Raw genomic sequence first — 18,832 nt, forward strand, 5'->3', positions numbered from 1 at the left:
TGTTGGAAAAATTGACAGTGTCGTAATTGTGCTGAGCTTTACCGGGAAACTGCATTGGGTTAATTGTCCCAATCAGTTGGACAGTTGGTTTGTGATGCAGACTGAAGCCAACAGTGTGAGTTCAATTCCAGCTGAGGTCACTGTGAAGGGACCCCCCCCCCCCCCCCCCCCCGCCACCCCAGGCCTCTTCAACCTTGCCCTTCACCTGAGGTGTCAAGACTTGTCACCAGTTGTCTAATGAGAGCAGACTGTGGTATCTTGAGAAGCAAGTAAGGTGAGGAGCCTGCGATGGGCAGTCAGTATCACTGAAAGGAGTGGGCAATTTGAGGACGACTGCAGAGAAGCAGACAGACTGGTGATGGACCTGAGTAGGACTCGGGATATAAACACGAATAAGATTCGTCTAATCTATACTAGAGTTGGAGTAATATGTCCATATTCTATTTAGTTGAGATATGTCTAGGAAGCTTAGGCACATCCTGCACTATGTGGAAATCCTAGACACTGGGCAACCTGGAGGATCATGCGTACAAGAGGTGGCTCTGGCTAGAGAAACTTGATTTCCTGGTTTTGGAGTCTGGGTGGTAGCTGGGGTATTACAAGGCTGAGAGGTTCATGGTTTTGTGACGTGATCACCCTGCATCTTAAGGAAATGTAATCAGAGAGAGAGAGAGAGAGAATGGTGAGAGCTAGACAGAAAAAGGGAACAGTTAGGCAGGGAAGAAATACTCAAGTGCACATCTGTCTTGCAAATTGTTTTCAGCCTTGAAAATGGTGAATGTGATTGTTCTTCTGTGAAGGCTAGCCAGGTCAAAGGCCATGGTACTGTGTGGTTTGCTGGGACAGGAAGAGGGAAGAAGTGTGGGCGGGCAATACTGATGCAGGATTTTTTTAGTAAGGGGAGTAGACAGATACGGCCATGGGCGTAATTCCAGAATAGTACATTATTTCTCAAGTGTCACGGTCAGTGGCTGTAGGGGATGCTGGAGTGGGTGAGTGAACAGACAAAGGTGTAGTCTAAATGGCCTCAACATAGAATTCATCAGTTTCAAAATCCCGCCGCCCCCAGCCTCATCCCACGACGAGCCCTCCTGCTTCTTTGACCTGACACAACCTGTCCATTTCCCTTCTCACTTATCTGCCCCACCTTTCCATTGACCAATCTCTATAATCCCCTACTTGCATCTACCATCACCATCCCCCTTCCCAGTCCTGATGAAGGGTCCCAACTCGAAATGTCAACTTTCCCGCTCCTCTGATGTTGTCTGACCTGCTGTGCTCCTCCAACTCCATATTTTATCAACTCTAACTACCAGCATCTGCAGTCCTTACTATCTCGGAGGTGTGGTCCATATTGGGACTGATGATGTAGGGGGAAAGCAAAAAAAGGGTCCTGATTTTAGGGAATTAGGGAGGAAATTGAAAAGCAAAACTTCAAACATAATCTCTGGATTACTCCCAGTGCTACACAATAATGAGCACAGGAATAGAAGAATGGAGCAGATGAATGAGTGACAGGAGAGATGTTGCAGGATGGAAGTTTTAGATCCCTTTGGGATTGAGACCATTTCTGGTGGAGTTGGGAATGTTCTGTTCAAACAGGATCAGGACCACATGCTCATGGAGAGGTTTGCTAGTGCTGTTAGGGCTGATATGAACTAGGTTGGTGGGGGATGGGATTCTCATAAATCATGCAAAGGTGAAAGAAGCTGAGGTGGAATTGGAAGTTAAAACATTAGTAAGTGAATCTGGCAGGCAATGGAAATATAGGCTAGATATGAGAGAGCTTGTAAGGCTAAATGGAATAAATTAGATGAGTTGGAGGTATTGACAGAAATGTGTGTGTATGATATCATAGCTATAGTGAGACCTGGCTTGTCAGGATTGTCAGCTCAACATTCCTGGTTTTAGGATATTCAGATGACATTGAGACAGGGATAGAAGAAAGGAAGGTTGCAATATTAATTAAGGAATCATTTATTCGGTGAAGAGGGATGATCCTTGGAAGGCTTTTCAAATGAGCCCATAGAAATTAAAAAAAACACAAAAGGGACAAAGACGCTCCCTGTTTGGGAACACTGTAGCATGTGGGATCAAGGGCAAATTGGTAAGTTGGATCCAAAATTGGCTGAGACGATGGATCCAGAAGGTGATGTTTGAGGGAAGTTTCTGAGATTGGAAGTCTGTGTTGAGTAGGCTTTCACAGGGCTTAGTGCGGAGGCCATTGTTGTTTGTGTGCATATTATGATTTGAACATAAATGTAGAGAGTATGAATAAGAAATTTGCTGATGACACGAAAATTAGTAGAATGATGAATAGCTAGGAGGACACCACAAACTGCAGAAGGAAATAAAAAGACCGCTCAGGTGGACAATCTGGAAAGGTGAGAGGTAATGTGTTTGTGGAGAGTTAGCAAGGCAAAGGATTACACTATCAATGGTAAGATCGTAAGAAGTGCTGAAGATTAGTGGGGTCCTTTAGTGTACTTATCCACAGCTCACTGAAGGTTGCAGAACAGGTGGATGAGGTAGTTAAGAAGGTATTAGAATTATATTTATTGTCATGTGTACTCAGGTTACAAAAGATCAGGAATACAGTGAGAAGTGTACAATGTCACCAACATCATCTTAGGTAGAAAGTACCTAGGTACAAAAAATAGAGAAAATAAAGAAGAAAAGTTACATGACATTACAGATATACACAATATGAGTTAGGAAAATAAGAAATGAAGCTGAAAAGATAGACATTACATTCTTTCTGTTAGGTCTTCCATGTGGTCTGACCAGATGCCACTGGTTCTCAACCAGTAGCCATCTTCACTCAGGGTCGCTGTTCTGCTCCACTGGCCGCCATTTCTGCTCTGCTAGCCAGCTCCGCTCTGTTCCAGGCTGCTGGAAGAGAGGAAAAAGACAGAAGAGGGAAAAAAGCATGAGAGAAAAAAAATGAGATGAAAAGTAGAGGAATGATGAAGTGCACAAACTCCAGAGGGAGAGCCATACTCCAATAACATCTTGGATACTTGCCTTTATTTAGTCGAGGCATAGAATACAAAGGCAAAGTTATTATGCTGACATTGTATAGAATGCTGGTTAGGCTGCAGTTGGAGTACTGCATGCTGTTCAGGTCACTACATTATAAGTATGATGAGATGCACTGGAGAGTAACCAGTAGAGATTTACCTTTACCAAAATGCTGTCTGGGCTAGAAGATCTGAGCTGAGGAAAGATTAGATAGTTTGGGGTTGTTTCCCTTTAAATCGTGAAGATTGAGAGGAATGAGATTATCAGGACATAGATAGTGTGAATTGGAAGGCACTTTTTCCATTAGTAGGGGGGTCATTAACCAGGGACATAGATTTAAGGTTAGGGTTTGGCTATTTTGTAGTTGTCCCTTGGTATCCTCTTAAGTTTTAGATTTCTAACTTTATCCACAGTATTTTGAAGCTTAACATTGACTCCCTTTTGTACTGTGGCTTGCCGGTTTCTCATTTCATTTCACCTCGGTTATTTAAATCTTTCTTAAATTTGCCCTATCCTAATCTGCTGATTTTGTTTTTATGCTTTTTTTTTCTCTTTCCATTGGGACTTTAAACCTGATCATATTACAACCTCTAGTCTCCCACATTTAAGTATAAATGGAGAGTGAAGTTAATGGCTAAAATGAAATATTAAAATTTATTGGCCTCTAATAAATTTTATGATTATTTATAGATTTTAGGATTTGATATACTTCTGATGAAAAACATGAAGCCTGTTTTATTGGAGGTGAACGCCAATCCCAGCATGAGAATAGAACATGAACAGGAGGTAAGAGGCCTGGAGCTATTTGGCACGTTAAAATGTTGCCTTAACACATTAAAGGAAAACATTAACACAACTGAGTAAGATACTGTTTAAGTCGATATATTTCAACTCTTAAAACAAGAGTTCAAATCAGTCATTGAAAAGGTGAAGACGTAATTTGGTTAAAGTCACAGAAACATTGAGTTGGGTATCATTTCTAATGTCACTCTTTGTCTCAAAATAAACTAATTTTGGTGCCATTAGTTGAGAGAGCAAGTGCTGACATGAGAATACCAGAGAAAGTTTTAATGTAGTGAATTTAGACTTCCTTTCATATGCTCCTATTATGTATCTCAACCATGTTTTGCTGTACCAATATCGCATTTTGTTCTGCCCTGTTTATGAAATTTTAATTTTTTTTGTGAACCAGATGGTCAGAACAGTGTCCATAATTTTGACTTATCATTGTGAGCAAACCATGCCGTACTTTGAAAATGGTTGTTCAGCTTGTCCATCCAGACATGCCAGGAAGTAATAAATTTGTAGTCAGAATCCATGTTTTCTTACAACATGATAGGAATTTTAATACACTTTCCCTATTCATCAAAGGCTATTTTTCCAAGCATATAGATATTCTGGTTGCCAATTTCTGAAACAACTGGTTATAGATTTTATGTGAACTTCTTTGCATTTGTGTTTTTGTGAGTTTACTTCAAAGTAATACAGAAGAATATTGTACTATACATTGGAAGGAAATAGACAAAGTCACTGAAATAGTACAATATAAAATGGAAGGGGACCGAGGAGTATTGGTACACATGATATACAACATCAAAAGATATTGGAAGACAGCCAGTCGAGAATGTCTAACCACATTTCCACAGTGGAGGAGTGGATTGTATACAGTTCAGATCAGATCATATCTCCACTATTGTGTCCAATTTTGGTCACCATAATATGAGGGGAATGCTGAAACATTAAAGGCAGCGCAAACATAAACCACAAGACCTAGTCACTAGTGTTCGATGTTTAAGATACAAGAGAAGATTTGGAGAGCTTTGTGATTTTCAGCCAAGAAGCAAGTTGTCACGAATAACCTTTATAGAGGTACATACAAAATTTAGTTTCAAAACTATTTAAAATTAACTCCGACCAAAGGTGAAGTTAATGAAAGAAAATTGAAGAGTAATCTCAGGAAATCCTTCTTGACACAAGAAATGATCAACATTTGGAATGGATTGAATCTCAGATAGACTAATGAAGGAAAAACACTTCAAATAATTTAACTGAAATAGTTGGATGTTGCAAAGAAAGGACTTCAGGGTATTTCTATGTGGATGCGCTCGGTTAGAATGATTGCTCTTTCTCATTCATAAATGTCTGATGAGGTGAGATATTAGTACTTGGAGAAACTTAAACACCTCATTTCTTTTAAAACTATAAAACCCTTTGCCAAATCAATGGAACACCATGATAAGTTTTGCAAAGTGGAAAAATGTGAAATATTACCAGCAGAAGCTCCATCCCTAGTAGGATATTACTGCAATAAACTTGCTGGGCTAATTTGAAAAAATGTCAAGTGTAAGATCTTTTTCCTTAATTCACCCAAGGTTTGAAAATATCAGTTAATGGCATGCTGATCTCTGAGCCATAAAGTTCTGCATTCATCTCCTGTTCTGGGACTTATTTGTATAAATCAAAGCTGGCGCTCTAATGCAGTACTGAAAGAGCTTAACATTGTTGAAAGTGTCATCTTGTGGATGAGATATTAAACCAAGGCCTTGTTTGCTCTTTCAGCTAGATCTAAAAGATCCCACAGCAGAATTTCGAAATTATATAGGGCTGCTATCCCCAGTACCGTGACCATTATTTACATTTTGTGCTGCTGGTACAAGATATATCGTCCAGTGTTTTTATCATGTTCTTGGCAGTACATAATATGGCTCCTAAATTGCACACATCACAGCAGAAGCTGCACACAAAAGTACTTTGTTGGCTGCAGAGCACCTCGCATCATCCAGTGTCAAGTAATCTACTTTCTAAATTCAATTTATTTGAATGGAGGAGGCTCACACCCATTTATCAAAGGAATCTGAATTGTACAAAGAAGCTCATATTCCTGAATGATGGCATGTTCCTATGTATATCAGGTTACAACAGCAAATAAAGTGAATGTGACTCTGAGGATTTGGATGTGCGCTGTAATATTAGTATTGTCAAAAGTATGTTTTACCACAGAGGTTTTATCTATAATTTGGCCCAAATAATAATTAAAATATTATAATTTTAGTTTTTAACATTTTCTAAGGCAATGAATATACTACAGATGTCGTACAGTGACATTAAAGATCATACAGTACTTGTTATTTAAGTATTTTTAAGGGAACTGTTTTCCATTTTGGATATATCATCCCTTAATATCTTTGATCACCTTGAAATATATGCCTTTTCCAGATTGGAAATAGTCTATTTACATAGTCCAGAACAGCACACGCCCTTACTGAAACTGATGGGTTACCCAAGAATGATATATAACTTATGATAAGTCCTGCTATTTCAACAGCTGTGCTCAACTTAAGAATTTGCATGGAGGGTATTGTTAGCATGGACCCACATCCCATCATACTATGGCACAATATATTGTGCTCAAACAGGATTCACTGTAATTGGTTATAGATCATAATTATTGTGTGTATTCATACAGTATAGATTCAAAAATGTTAAATTATTGGAACACAGAAATATGCAAAATCAAAATACTGAAGCTGGAAATCTGAAATACTTTTATGAGGGGTCATTGACCTAAAACATTAACTCTCTTTCACATTACAGATGCTGCTTAACCTGTTGAATATTTCCAGCATTTTCTGCTTTTGCTTATAATGTAAAGAACAGGTTGCATTACAGAAATATTACGATTTAACAATTGTACTGGTTTATCACAATATCAACAAATTTAAGTTTTACGTAAAGGTTATATATTTTTGAACAATCCCTTTGGCATGTATTAGATTAATTATGTCAGAACAAGAAACTGATCAAAGGTCACACGTTAATAGTAAAAGCATACTCTCATTACCTGTTGCTTTAATATATGCAAAAATGAAGATAGTTGTAACACATTGGTGTGAAATCAATTTGCAAGCTCTCATGTTGTACGCTGATTTTAGTTTAATATGATTTAGTTTCTCTTCAGACTAACAAATTGCTATTTATTTAGCTTAGTTGTTAGTTTTTGATCTATATTGTGGAATGTGAAAATTATGTGACAGTAACACATAGAAATGCCTTCTGTCATTAATGTTACTTAACAGGTCAGTTAGTACAAAACAAGATGTGCCAAAAACAAGCATGTCATTGACTCATAGCTTTAGCCTTAGGCACTTGGTCATGTTTTTATCTTATGATTTGGATTGCCAAACAATCTCTTACCTTGACCCTTACCTCAAATTTATGAAGCACCCCTGCTTCTTCTTCTTACATATCATGCCTGATGTTTCTAAGATGGAAAGTACTGAAAAGTTTATAATAAACTTTATTATAAATTAAAGTTTTAAAAAGCCTAGTTTGAAAAACACTTCCAATAAATTACATGCTTAAAATGTAATAATTAAATGCACATTCTTTGAAAGCTTTGCTGTTCATATAGCAATATGCTGTCACACCAGGATACCACGTATAGTTCTGGCAATAAATCAAACACCTGAATGTTAACATTTTTTGACACAGATGCTGCCAGATCTGCTGACTATTTCCAGGTATTTCAGTTTTTGTTTCAGGTTTCAAATGTGTAGTATTTTGCTTTTGCACCCTGTATATTTAGCAGTTTACCCACGTGTAGGAGTAATGATGGAATTGAGACAATTTCTTCCCCACCTTCCCCCTCCCCTAATTGGGTGCAAAAGCTCAGACAGCATTCAAAGCATGTTTGTGTGATCTGACATGAACTCTGTTGCCGGGATACGATCATTGCTCTGGGACTGATACTTCCATGCCAGGGATGGTTCCGAGACAAAAACAGAAATTGCTGGAAAATCTCAGCAGATTTGGCAGCATTTGTGGAGAAAAATCAGAGTTAATGTTTTGTGTTCTGAAATGTTGACTCTGATTTCTGTCCATAGATGCTGCTACACTTACTGAGATTTTCCAGCAATTTCTGTTTTTGTTTCAGATTTCCAGCGTCTACAGTTCTTTCAGTGATTTATCATGGATTCCAAGAAAAGGCACCTTTATCGCTTAGAATGTGACCCAGCAAAATAAGAATATGATGTCAATCTAGCCTCACTAATTTTTAATTTTTATTGCACTGCTTATTCCAGGTAGAAAAATGCTACTCCCTTCTTGGAAAATACAAAAATATCAAGAAGCTCTGTGTTATTTCTGATTTTATTGTGCTAGAGTAATGTTTCCTGCCTGCCTGTAGAATCAAATTTGCTCCAATATGCGGTAGAGGGCTGTCTAATCATAAAGCAGAGCTACATGTGAATTAAGTTAAGGTTTACAAATGCGTAGTTTGCCAAATTCTTAAATGAGTAGCATAAGAAGATAATGAATAATTCATCTAGTGATAAATCACACATTGCACCTGTGACTACACTTTGGAAGTACATACATGACTGTAAAGCACTTTGAGACATGCAAATACTATATAAATGCAAGTTTTGTTAATATGTCTCAACATTTCTTAATCATCGTAATTATGAAAGATTGTTACTGTTAATGCTTTGATCTATGGTTCTCCCTAATATTCACCATTACCAAAATGTGTCACATGATTCTGTAGTTACAAATGCAATTAAGAACTACTCATCTAATATCCTTCATGAAGGTCACATGCCTAACTGCCCAATATTGTGCACAGAAAATTATTTTAGTTTTAATTCATGCCCCTGTTGCTATGGGGACCTGTGAAGCTATCAGATGAAACTGCTGTTTATACAGAAATCCTGTTTACGAGACTTGAATAACATCATATAAAAATTGACATAATTGTTAAATAAACATGGACATTATTCAGATGAGTCATCTATTTCCTTCACATAACACTTCTGCCTGTTTTACTTTAGTTCATATCTGAACAGTAAAGTGGTTGCAAGAACAAGGATGCTGTGTACTGCTCTTCAATATTTTTGTCCATGAATTCAGTTAATCACTAATGTGGTGTAATGTAGTGGAGTGTACCTTCTAGTGAGTGATTGGGAAAGTGCCATGGCTTACTATGTTGTTAACTGTAATTGAGCGATATTTTCTTGACTTAAAATTAATATTTTAGGCAATCTCTGAAATATATATTAATTTGATGTTGAGAGATTGCAAATTGTGTATTTTGATGAAATATCAGCTGACTTCATTTGACAATTCTGCCTGGTTTAATTTGGTCAGATGGAATGAGACTGTATTGAAAATATTTGGGGAAAAATAAAAACAAAATGCCTGAATTAGGATTTATTTGACATAAGCATTGCTTAAAATTGATGTCTATCACCCAGCCCTGACATACTCTTCAAGGCAGAACTGGAAGCACTGAAGTAAATATCTTTGCTTACTTCAAAGAAAAACGAGAGTTTGTATATGTCAAAATTTGAGAATTAAACAATCTTCAATAAGCAAGTACATTTTATCAAATAACGTAAGGTTTATTGAGGAAGGGACTGTGGCAATGGAAAGTGAATAATATTAATTATAAAATATGTAAAAGTCCAAATCCAGCCAAGAGAAACATTTATGCCTTAATCTTTTTTTGGGGGGGTGAAGAACATGTGATAAAATGTGACTGAGACTGAACTTAGCACTCTGACTTAAGAGAAGTAAATAGATGATTTCAAAATTTTTCAGATAGTCACATTTAAAACTCCTAGATTGGGACTTGCATTAGTTGATTTGGTACCCTCATTCCTATGGCATCAAGGCAAGTATATAGACTGTGTTATGATCCTATCTGATGTGACTTCTGTGAATGTGATATAAAAATAGTGTTAAGATAATATTTTTGTGGATAATGAAAATGCCTCTTGAAGGTATATTTTCATTTTTCTTTGCCGGGAGATGTGATGTATGGTGTGTGGGTTATATGTTAATGGAAATTATTTTGAAGTTTGGTTTTTGAACAAATGGTATGTAGCTTTTGGTGTGTACATATGAGAGGGGTTTAACTATTAACTTGCCAGTATCTTTGGAGCTTTTTTTTCTTTTAGAACCAGTATGAGAAAGAGTTCTTGGAGTGAAAACAGGAATTTGTTTGTGCTATGACAGTTGTTAAATTGAACAGCTGGACAGAGTAAACATCAAAAAGCATTAGCTTGCTTTTTGCTTAGACGAGCCGGAGTTTTGTTTTTGCTTTTGGAAAAGCCCAGAACCTAGAAATCTTGTTTTAGTTTGCAGACATCCTGGTTGAAGTTCGACGAAGAAATAGTTTCTCCTGAAAAAAAGATACCTTAAACCAGTTGAGAAATACGTTACGTCAGACTAAGGGTTTAGTTTAAGGTTCTTGAGTGGCTTTGAAAGTCCCAGATCAGAAGTGTTACGCTAGAACCCTGAAGGAGTTATTTGAAGCAAAGAAAATTTAAGTTGAGTTACATGATTAATCAGAAAAAGGCTATCAAACTCTCAAGATCAGGATATGGAATAAGTGGTTAAATCAAGCCTATTAATGTGATATGGACAAAACTCTCTTGACCTTTAACTACTCTAAAGTGATGGTATTGGGATGGATAGAAATTTATTTTACTTTGTGGTTTGATATCTTTTGAACAGCATTATTTGTAAATCGTTTGATTTATTTTATTTTCATTTCTTTTATGTAATAAACAATTTTTTAACAATTTCAAATAAATTTCTAAGATCAGGATATGGAATAAGTGGTTAAATCAAGCCTATTAATGTGACATGGACAAAACTCTCTTGACCTTTAACTACTCTAAAGTGATGGTATTGGGATGGATAGAAATTTATTTTACTTTGTGGTTTGATATCTTTTGAACAGCATTATTTGTAAATCGTTTGATTTATTTTATTTTCATTTCTTTTATGTAATAAACAATTTTTTAACAATTTCAAATAAATTTCTAACAACAACATGTCAAAATACAGAAGGGAGATAGAGAGCTTGGTGATATGGTGCAGTGAAAACAATCTGTCTGTCAACATCAGGAAAACTAAAGAACTGGTCATCGACTTCAGAAAGAAAGGAGGAGAACACACCCCCATCTACATCAACAGAACTGAGGTTGGGAAGGTGGAGACCATCAAGTTCCTCTGAGTGACAATAACCAACAACTTGTCCTGGACTTCCCATGTAAATGTGGCAGTAAAGAAGGCACAACAACGCCTGTTCTTCCTCAGGCAGCTCAGGAAATTTGGCATGTTCCTCACCAACTTCTACAGATACACCATTGAAAGTATACTGTCTGGGTACATAACAGCCTGCTATGGCAACTGTTCTGCTCAGGGCCATAAGAACTACAGAAGACGGTGTGCATAGACCAGACTATCACAGAAGCAAACCTTCGATCCATGGAGATAATGGGAACTGCAGATGCTGGAGAATTCCAAGATAATAAAATGTGAGGCTGGATGAACACAGCAGGCCAAGCAGCATCTCAGGAGCACAAAAGCTGACGTTTCGGGCCTAGACCCTTCATCAGAGAGCGGGATGGGGAGAGGGAACTGGAATAAATAGGGAGAGAGGGGGAGGCGGACCGAAGATGGAGAGTAAAGAAGATAGGTGGAGAGAGTATAGGTGGGGAGGTAGGGAGGGGATAGGTCAGTCCAGGGAAGACGGACAGGTCAAGGAGGTGGGATGAGGTTAGTAGGTAGATGGGGGTGCGGCTTGGTTTGGGAGGAAGGGATGGGTGAGAGGAAGAGCCGGTTAGGGAGGCAGAGACAGGTTGGACTGGTTTTGGGATGCAGTGGGTGGGGGGGAAAAGCTGGGCTGGTTGTGGAGTGCAGTGGGGGGAGGGAACGTACTGGGCTGGTTTAGGGATGCAGTAGGGGAAGGGGAGATTTTGAAACTGGTGAAGTCCACATTGATACCATGTGGCTGCAGGGTTCCCAGGCGGAATATGAGTTGCTGTTCCTGCAACCTTCGGGTGGCATCATTGTGGCACTGCAGGAGGCCCATGATGGACATGTCATCTAAGGAATGGGAGGGGGAGTGGAAACGGTTTGCGACTGGGAGGTGCAGTTGTTTGTTGCAAACTGAGCAGAGGTGTTCTGCAAAGCGGTCCCCAAGCCTCCGCTTGGTATCCCCAATGTAGAGGAAGCCGCACCGGGTACAGTGGATGCAGTATACCACATTGGCAGATGTGCAGGTGAACCTCTGCTTAATGTGGAATGTCATCTTGGGGCCTGGGATAGGGGTGAGGGAGGAGGTGTGGGGACAAGTGTAGCATTTCCTGCGGTTGCAGGGGAAGGTGCCGGGTGTGGTGGGGTTGGAGGGCAGTGTGGAGCGAACAAGGGAGTCACGGAGAGAGTGGTCTCTCCGGAAAGCAGACAGGGGTGGGGATGGAAAAATGTCTTGGGTGGTGGGGTCGGATTGTAAATGGCGGAAGTGTCGGAGGATGATGCGTTGTATCCGGAGGTTGGTAGGGTGGTGTGTGAGAACGAGGGGGATCCTCTTAGGGCGGTTGTGGCGGGGGCGGGGTGTGAGGCATGTGTTGCGGGAAATACGGGAGACGCGGTCAAGGGCGTTCTCGATCACTGTGGGGGGAAAGTTGCGGTCCTTAAAGAACTTGGACATCTGGGATGTGCGGGAGTGGAATGTCTTATCGTGGGAGCAGATGCGGCGGAGGCGGAGGAATTGGGAATAGGGGATGGAATTTTTGCAGGAGGGTGGGTGGTAGGAGGTGTATTCTAGGTAGCTGTGGGAGTCGGTGGGCTTGAAATGGACATCAGTTACAAGCTGGTTGAGTGAGATGGAGACTGAGAGGTCCGGGAAGGTGAGGGATGTGCTGGAGATGGCCCAGGTGAACTGAAGGTTGGGGTGGAAGGTGTTGGTGAAGTGGATGAACTGTTCGAGCTCCTCTGGGGAGCAAGAGGCGGCGCCGATACAGTCATCAATGTACCGGAGGAAGAGATGGGGTTTGGGGCCTGTGTAGGTGCGGAAGAGGGACTGTTCCACGTAACCTACAAAGAGGCAGGCATAGCTGGGGCCCATGCAGGTGCCCATGGCCACCCCCTTAGTCTGTAGGAAGTGGGAGGAGTCAAAAGAGAAGTTGTTGAGTGTGAGGACGAGTTCAGCTAGGCGGATGAGAGTGTCCGTGGAGGGGGACTGGTCGGGCCTGCGGGACAGGAAGAAGCAGAGGGCCTTGAGGCCATCTCCATGCGGAATGCAGGTGTACAGGGACTGGAGGTCCATGGTGAATATGAGGTGTTGGGGGCCAGGGAATTGGAAGTCCTGGAGGAGGTGGAGGGCATGGGTGGTGTCACGGATGTAGGTGGGGAGTTCCTGGACCAAAGGGGAGAAAATGGAGTCCAGATAGGTGGAGATGAGTTCGGTGGGGCAGGAGCAGGCTGAGACGATGGGTCGACCAGGGCAGGCAGGTTTGTGGATTTTGGGAAGGAGATAGAAACGGGCCGTGCGGGGTTGGGGAACAATGAGGTTGGAGGCTGTGGGTGGGAGGTCCCCTGAGGTGATGAGGTCGTGAATGGTGTTGGAGATGATGGTTTGGTGCTCGGGTGTGGGGTCATGATCGAGGAGGCGGTAGGAGGTGGTGTCGGAGAGTTGGCGTCTGGCCTCGGCGATGTAGAGGTCAGTGCGCCATACTACCACTGCGCCACCCTTGTCTGCGGGTTTGATGGTGAGGTTGGGGTTGGAGCGGAGGGCTGCCCGTTCTGCGGGGGAGAGGTTGGAGTGGGTGAGAGGGGTGGAGAGGTTGAGGCGGTTAATGTCTCGACGGCAGTTGGAGATGAAGAGGTCGAGGGAGGGTAGGAGGCCTGGGGGTGGTGTCCAGGAGGAGGACTTGTGTTGGAAGCGGGTGAAGGGGTCAATGGAAGGAGGGTTAGGTTCCCAGTTGAAGAAGTAAGCATGGAGGCGAAGACGGCGGAAAAACTGCTCTATGTCCAACCGTGACTGGTATTCGTTGATGTGTGGTTGTAGGGGGACAAAGGTGAGCCCCTTGCTAAGGACTGACCGTTCGTCCTCAGTCAGTGGGAGGTCTGGGGGGATGGTGAAGATGCGGCAGGGCTCAGTGCGGCTGTCTCCTCTGGGGTTGCTGGCTGTGGAGGTTGTGGGCGGAGCGATGAGGTCGTCGGCCATGGGCGGGGTTCCATCAGCCATGGGCAGGGTTCCGTCGGCCGACGGAACCCCGCCCATGGCCGACGACTTCATCGCTCCGCCCACAACCTCCACGGCCAGCAACCCCAGAGGAGACAGCCACACTGAGCCCTGCCGCATCTTCACCATCCCCCCAGACCTCCCACTGACTGAGGACGAACGGTCAGTCCTTAGCAAGGGGCTCACCTTTGTCCCCCTACAACCACACATCAACGAATACCAGTCACGGTTGGACATAGAGCAGTTTTTCCGCCGTCTTCGCCTCCATGCCTATTTCTTCAACCGGGAACCTAACCCTCCTTCCATTGACCCCTTCACCCGCTTCCAACACAAGTCCTCCTCCTGGACACCACCCCCAGGCCTCCTACCCTCCCTCGACCTCTTCATCTCCAACTGCCGTCGAGACATTAACCGCCTCAACCTCTCCACCCCTCTCACCCACTCCAACCTCTCCCCCGCAGAATGGGCAGCCCTCCGCTCCAACCCCAACCTCACCATCAAACCCGCAGACAAGGGTGGCGCAGTGTAGTATGGCGCACTGACCTCTACATCGCCGAGGCCAGATGCCAACTCTCCGACACCACCTCCTACCGCCTCCTCGATCATGACCCCACACCCGAGCACCAAACCATCATCTCCAACACCATTCACGACCTCATCACCTCAGGGGACCTCCCACCCACAGCCTCCAACCTCATTGTTCCCCAACCCCGCACGGCCTGTTTCTATCTCCTTCCCAAAATCCACAAACCTGCCTGCCCTGGTCGACCCATCGTCTCAGCCTGCTCCTGCCCCACCGAACTCATCTCCACCTATCTGGACTCCATTTTCTCCCCTTTGGTCCAGGAACTCCCCACCTACATCCGTGACACCACCCACGCCCTCCACCTCCTCCAGGACTTCCAATTCCCTGGCCCCCAACACCTCATATTCACCATGGACGTCCAGTCCCTGTACACCTGCATTCCGCATGGAGATGGCCTCAAGGCCCTCCGCTTCTTCCTGTCCCGCAGGCCCGACCAGTCCCCCTCCACCGACACTCTCATCCGCCTAGCTGAACTCGTCCTCACACTCAACAACTTCTCTTTTGACTCCTCCCACTTCCTACAGACTAAGGGGGTGGCCATGGGCACCCGCATGGGCCCCAACTATGCCTGCCTCTTTGTAGGTTACGTGGAACAGTCCCTCTTCCGCACCTACACAGGCCCCAAACCCCACCTCTTCCTCCGGTACATTGATGACTGTATCGGCGCCGCCTCTTGCTCCCCAGAGGAGCTCGAACAGTTCATCCACTTCACCAACACCTTCCACCCCAACCTTCAGTTCACCTGGGCCATCTCCAGCACATCCCTCACCTTCCTGGACCTCTCAGTCTCTATCTCAGGCAACCAGCTTGTAACTGATGTCCATTTCAAGCCCACCGACTCCCACAGCTACCTAGAATACACCTCCTCCCACCCACCCTCCTGCAAAAATTCCATCCCCTATTCCCAATTCCTCCGCCTCCGCCGCATCTGCTCCCACGATAAGACATTCCACTCCCGCACATCCCAGATGTCCAAGTTCTTTAAGGACTGCAACTTTCCCCCCACAGTGATCGAGAACGCCCTTGACCGCGTCTCCCGTATTTCCCGCAACACATCCCTCACACCCCGCCCCCGCCACAACCGCCCTAAGAGGATCCCCCTCGTTCTCACACACCACCCTACCAACCTCCGGATACAACGCATCATCCTCCGACACTTCCGCCATTTACAATCCGACCCCACCACCCAAGACATTTTTCCATCCCCACCCCTGTCTGCTTTCCGGAGAGACCACTCTCTCCGTGACTCCCTTGTTCGCTCCACACTGCCCTCCAACCCCACCACACCCGGCACCTTCCCCTGCAACCGCAGGAAATGCTACACTTGTCCCCACACCTCCTCCCTCACCCCTATCCCAGGCCCCAAGATGACATTCCACATTAAGCAGAGGTTCACCTGCACATCTGCCAATGTGGTATACTGCATCCACTGTACCCGGTGCGGCTTCCTCTACATTGGGGAAACCAAGCGGAGGCTTGGGGACCACTTTGCAGAACACCTCCGCTCAGTTTGCAACACCTCCGCTCAGTTTGCAACAAACAACTGCACCTCCCAGTCGCAAACCATTTCCACTCCCCCTCCCATTCTCTAGATGACATGTCCATCATGGGCCTCCTGCACTGCCACAATGATGCCACCCGAAGGTTGCAGGAACAGCAACTCATATTCCGCCTGGGAACCCTGCAGCCACATGGTATCAATGTGGACTTCACCAGTTTCAAAATCTCCCCTTCCCCTACTGCATCCCTAAACCAGCCCAGTTCGTCCCCTCCCCCCACTGCACCACACAACCAGCCCAGCTCTTCCCCCCCACCCACTGCATCCCAAAACCAGTCCAACCTGTCTCTGCCTCCCTAACCTGTTCTTCCTCTCACCCATCCCTTGCTCCCACCCCAAGCCGCACCCCCATCTACCTACTAACCTCATCCCACCTCCTTGACCTGTCCGTCTTCCCTGGACTGACCTATCCCCTCCCTACCTCCCCACCTATACTCTCTCCACCTATCTTCTTTACTCTCCATCTTCGGTCCGCCTCCCCCTCTCTCCCTATTTATTCCAGTTCCCTCTCCCCATCCCCCTCTCTGATGAAGGGTCTAGGCCCGAAACGTCAGCTTTTGTGCTCCTGAGATGCTGCTTGGCCTGCTGTGTTCATCCAGCCTCACATTTTATTATCTTCGATCCATGGAGTCTCTTTATATGGCTCGTTGCCACAGAAAGGCAGCCAACATCATCAAAGACACACCACACCCTGGTAATGATCTCTTACAACTTCTTCCATCAGGTACAAGATACAGAAGCCTGAACATATGCTTAAGGAGGTTCAGGGTCAGCTTCTTTCAGAGTTTCTGATAGATATCAGATAGCTGAATGGATTGTAGCCTCAAATAATGTAACGTGCAATGTAATCTGTTTGCCTCTAAATCTGTATGATCTGTGCATCCTTTGCTTGGTGTGATCAGCCTGCAGCCCAATAAGCAAATAACACTTTACACTGTATTTCAGTATGTGTGACAATAAGATCAATCAATTTTATTGTTGAATCCAAATCTGTAACATTTCTCGCTTTTGTTTCACAACCTCATAAAATTTTTAACAACACAAAATATGATCTATCGATCTAGATTTCAGTCTGAAATCTGCTTTGTTTAGTAGTAATAGCACCTGGGATCATAACAAAGTTTATGCCTTAATCTGGCTGTGTTTACTTTTGTATGTACATAATGTGAGATCGAAGGATTGAACTGATAACTTTGAAATGTTGTTACTCTGTACAAAAACTGTTACTTATTTGTGAAATGTTTTTAAAGATGAGATGTGAGAAAAGTAGCTCAAAACATTGCAAAGATTTGTGGTGTAATGTAGAATTTAGGAAGCCTTTGCTGAAGTGTGATTTTGACGTGTTGTTTGTTTCACAGATATCTCCTGGACTCTTTGAATGTGTCGCTAGTCCTGTGGATGAAGAAATTAAAGTTGCCATCATTAGAGATACACTGCGTTTGGTTGATCCAGCAATTAAAAAAAACAATCGCCATCAGTAAGTGTTTAATTTTTGTTTCAAATGTTCATTTTCCTAATCACAGGCTCTTGATTTCTTTTGAACACCGCAGGATTTGGAGAAGTTTTATTTTTGTTCACAGTTAGTAGCATTTTGATACCACCACTCAAAATGTTTGCCCTTGAGGTTGGGATTAGGGCAGCTCGAAAAGACTGTAACTGCTACTGGCTGGTAGAAAGGACAAGACAGAATGTTGAAGTCCCAGATTATTAACTATTATTAATGAGCATCAGTTCTTGCTGCATTATGTAATCTGGGCTACATCAGATCTAATAGTAGATGTTGCAAAAATTTATATGGAATAAATCATGTGCTAAATTACACATCAGTTTACCCAATGTTACAAAAATGACATTACCAGATACTGCTCCATGTATCCAGACTTTTGCCGTGCTTTTGTTCACTCTTTTGCAGAATTCTATAGCAGTTGTAAATAACTGACTGCCTAATGCAAACAGATGAAGAAGATTGTTACTTATGGTTAAACCTGACAGAAAAATGTATAGTTAAAAAGCTAACTACTAAGGTACCATCTGAAGACAAGTGTGTGATCATCAAATTGTTTGATATTTTTATTAAGTTCTTTGTGTACTATATTCTGACTTAAATTTCCACTCTATGTTGACTAAAAGCATAATGGAACTAAAGGATTGGAGGGATTCTAGGCAATTATTTAATACAAAGTTTCCCACACTAGTTTTACACTATGAACCCATTTTAATACTTGGAAATTTACATGACCCCAAATATCAACAAAAACAAAACAGCCTAATAATATTCAGTATGTACTTACTAAATTTTGATTATTAGTTCAATATCTAACATCATAAAAATATGAGAGTTTGTATTTTAAGGTGTTTTTGTAAAAATGTTATTAGAACATAGAACATAGAACATAGAACAGTACAGCACAGAACAGGCCCTTCAGCCCACAATGTTGTGCCGACCATTGATCCTCATGGATGCACCCTCAAATTTCTGTGACCATATGCATGTCCAGCAGTCTCTTAAATGACCCCAATGACCTTGCTTCCACAACTGCTGCTGGCAACGCATTCCATGCTCTCACAACTCTCTGCGTAAAGAACCTGCCTCTGACATCCCCTCTATACTTTCCACCAACCAGCTTAAAAC

At 42.9% G+C, this 18,832-nt stretch overlaps 1 protein-coding gene across 1 annotated transcript in view; it reads left to right on the plus strand.

Moving 5' to 3' along the window:
- The window catches only part of ttll11 (tubulin tyrosine ligase-like family, member 11), a 165,821-nt gene that overhangs the window by 86,934 nt on the left and 60,055 nt on the right, over positions 1–18,832 (plus strand). Inside the window, exons 6-7 of the mRNA XM_059638280.1 lie at positions 3,712–3,807; positions 17,559–17,677. Coding sequence (XP_059494263.1) covers positions 3,712–3,807; positions 17,559–17,677 — 215 coding nt within the window. The remainder of the gene's footprint in view (positions 1–3,711; positions 3,808–17,558; positions 17,678–18,832) is intronic.

Source organism: Stegostoma tigrinum, chromosome 29, assembly GCF_030684315.1.
Source record: "Stegostoma tigrinum isolate sSteTig4 chromosome 29, sSteTig4.hap1, whole genome shotgun sequence".
In the NCBI taxonomy this organism is placed as follows: Eukaryota; Metazoa; Chordata; class Chondrichthyes; order Orectolobiformes; family Stegostomatidae; genus Stegostoma; species Stegostoma tigrinum.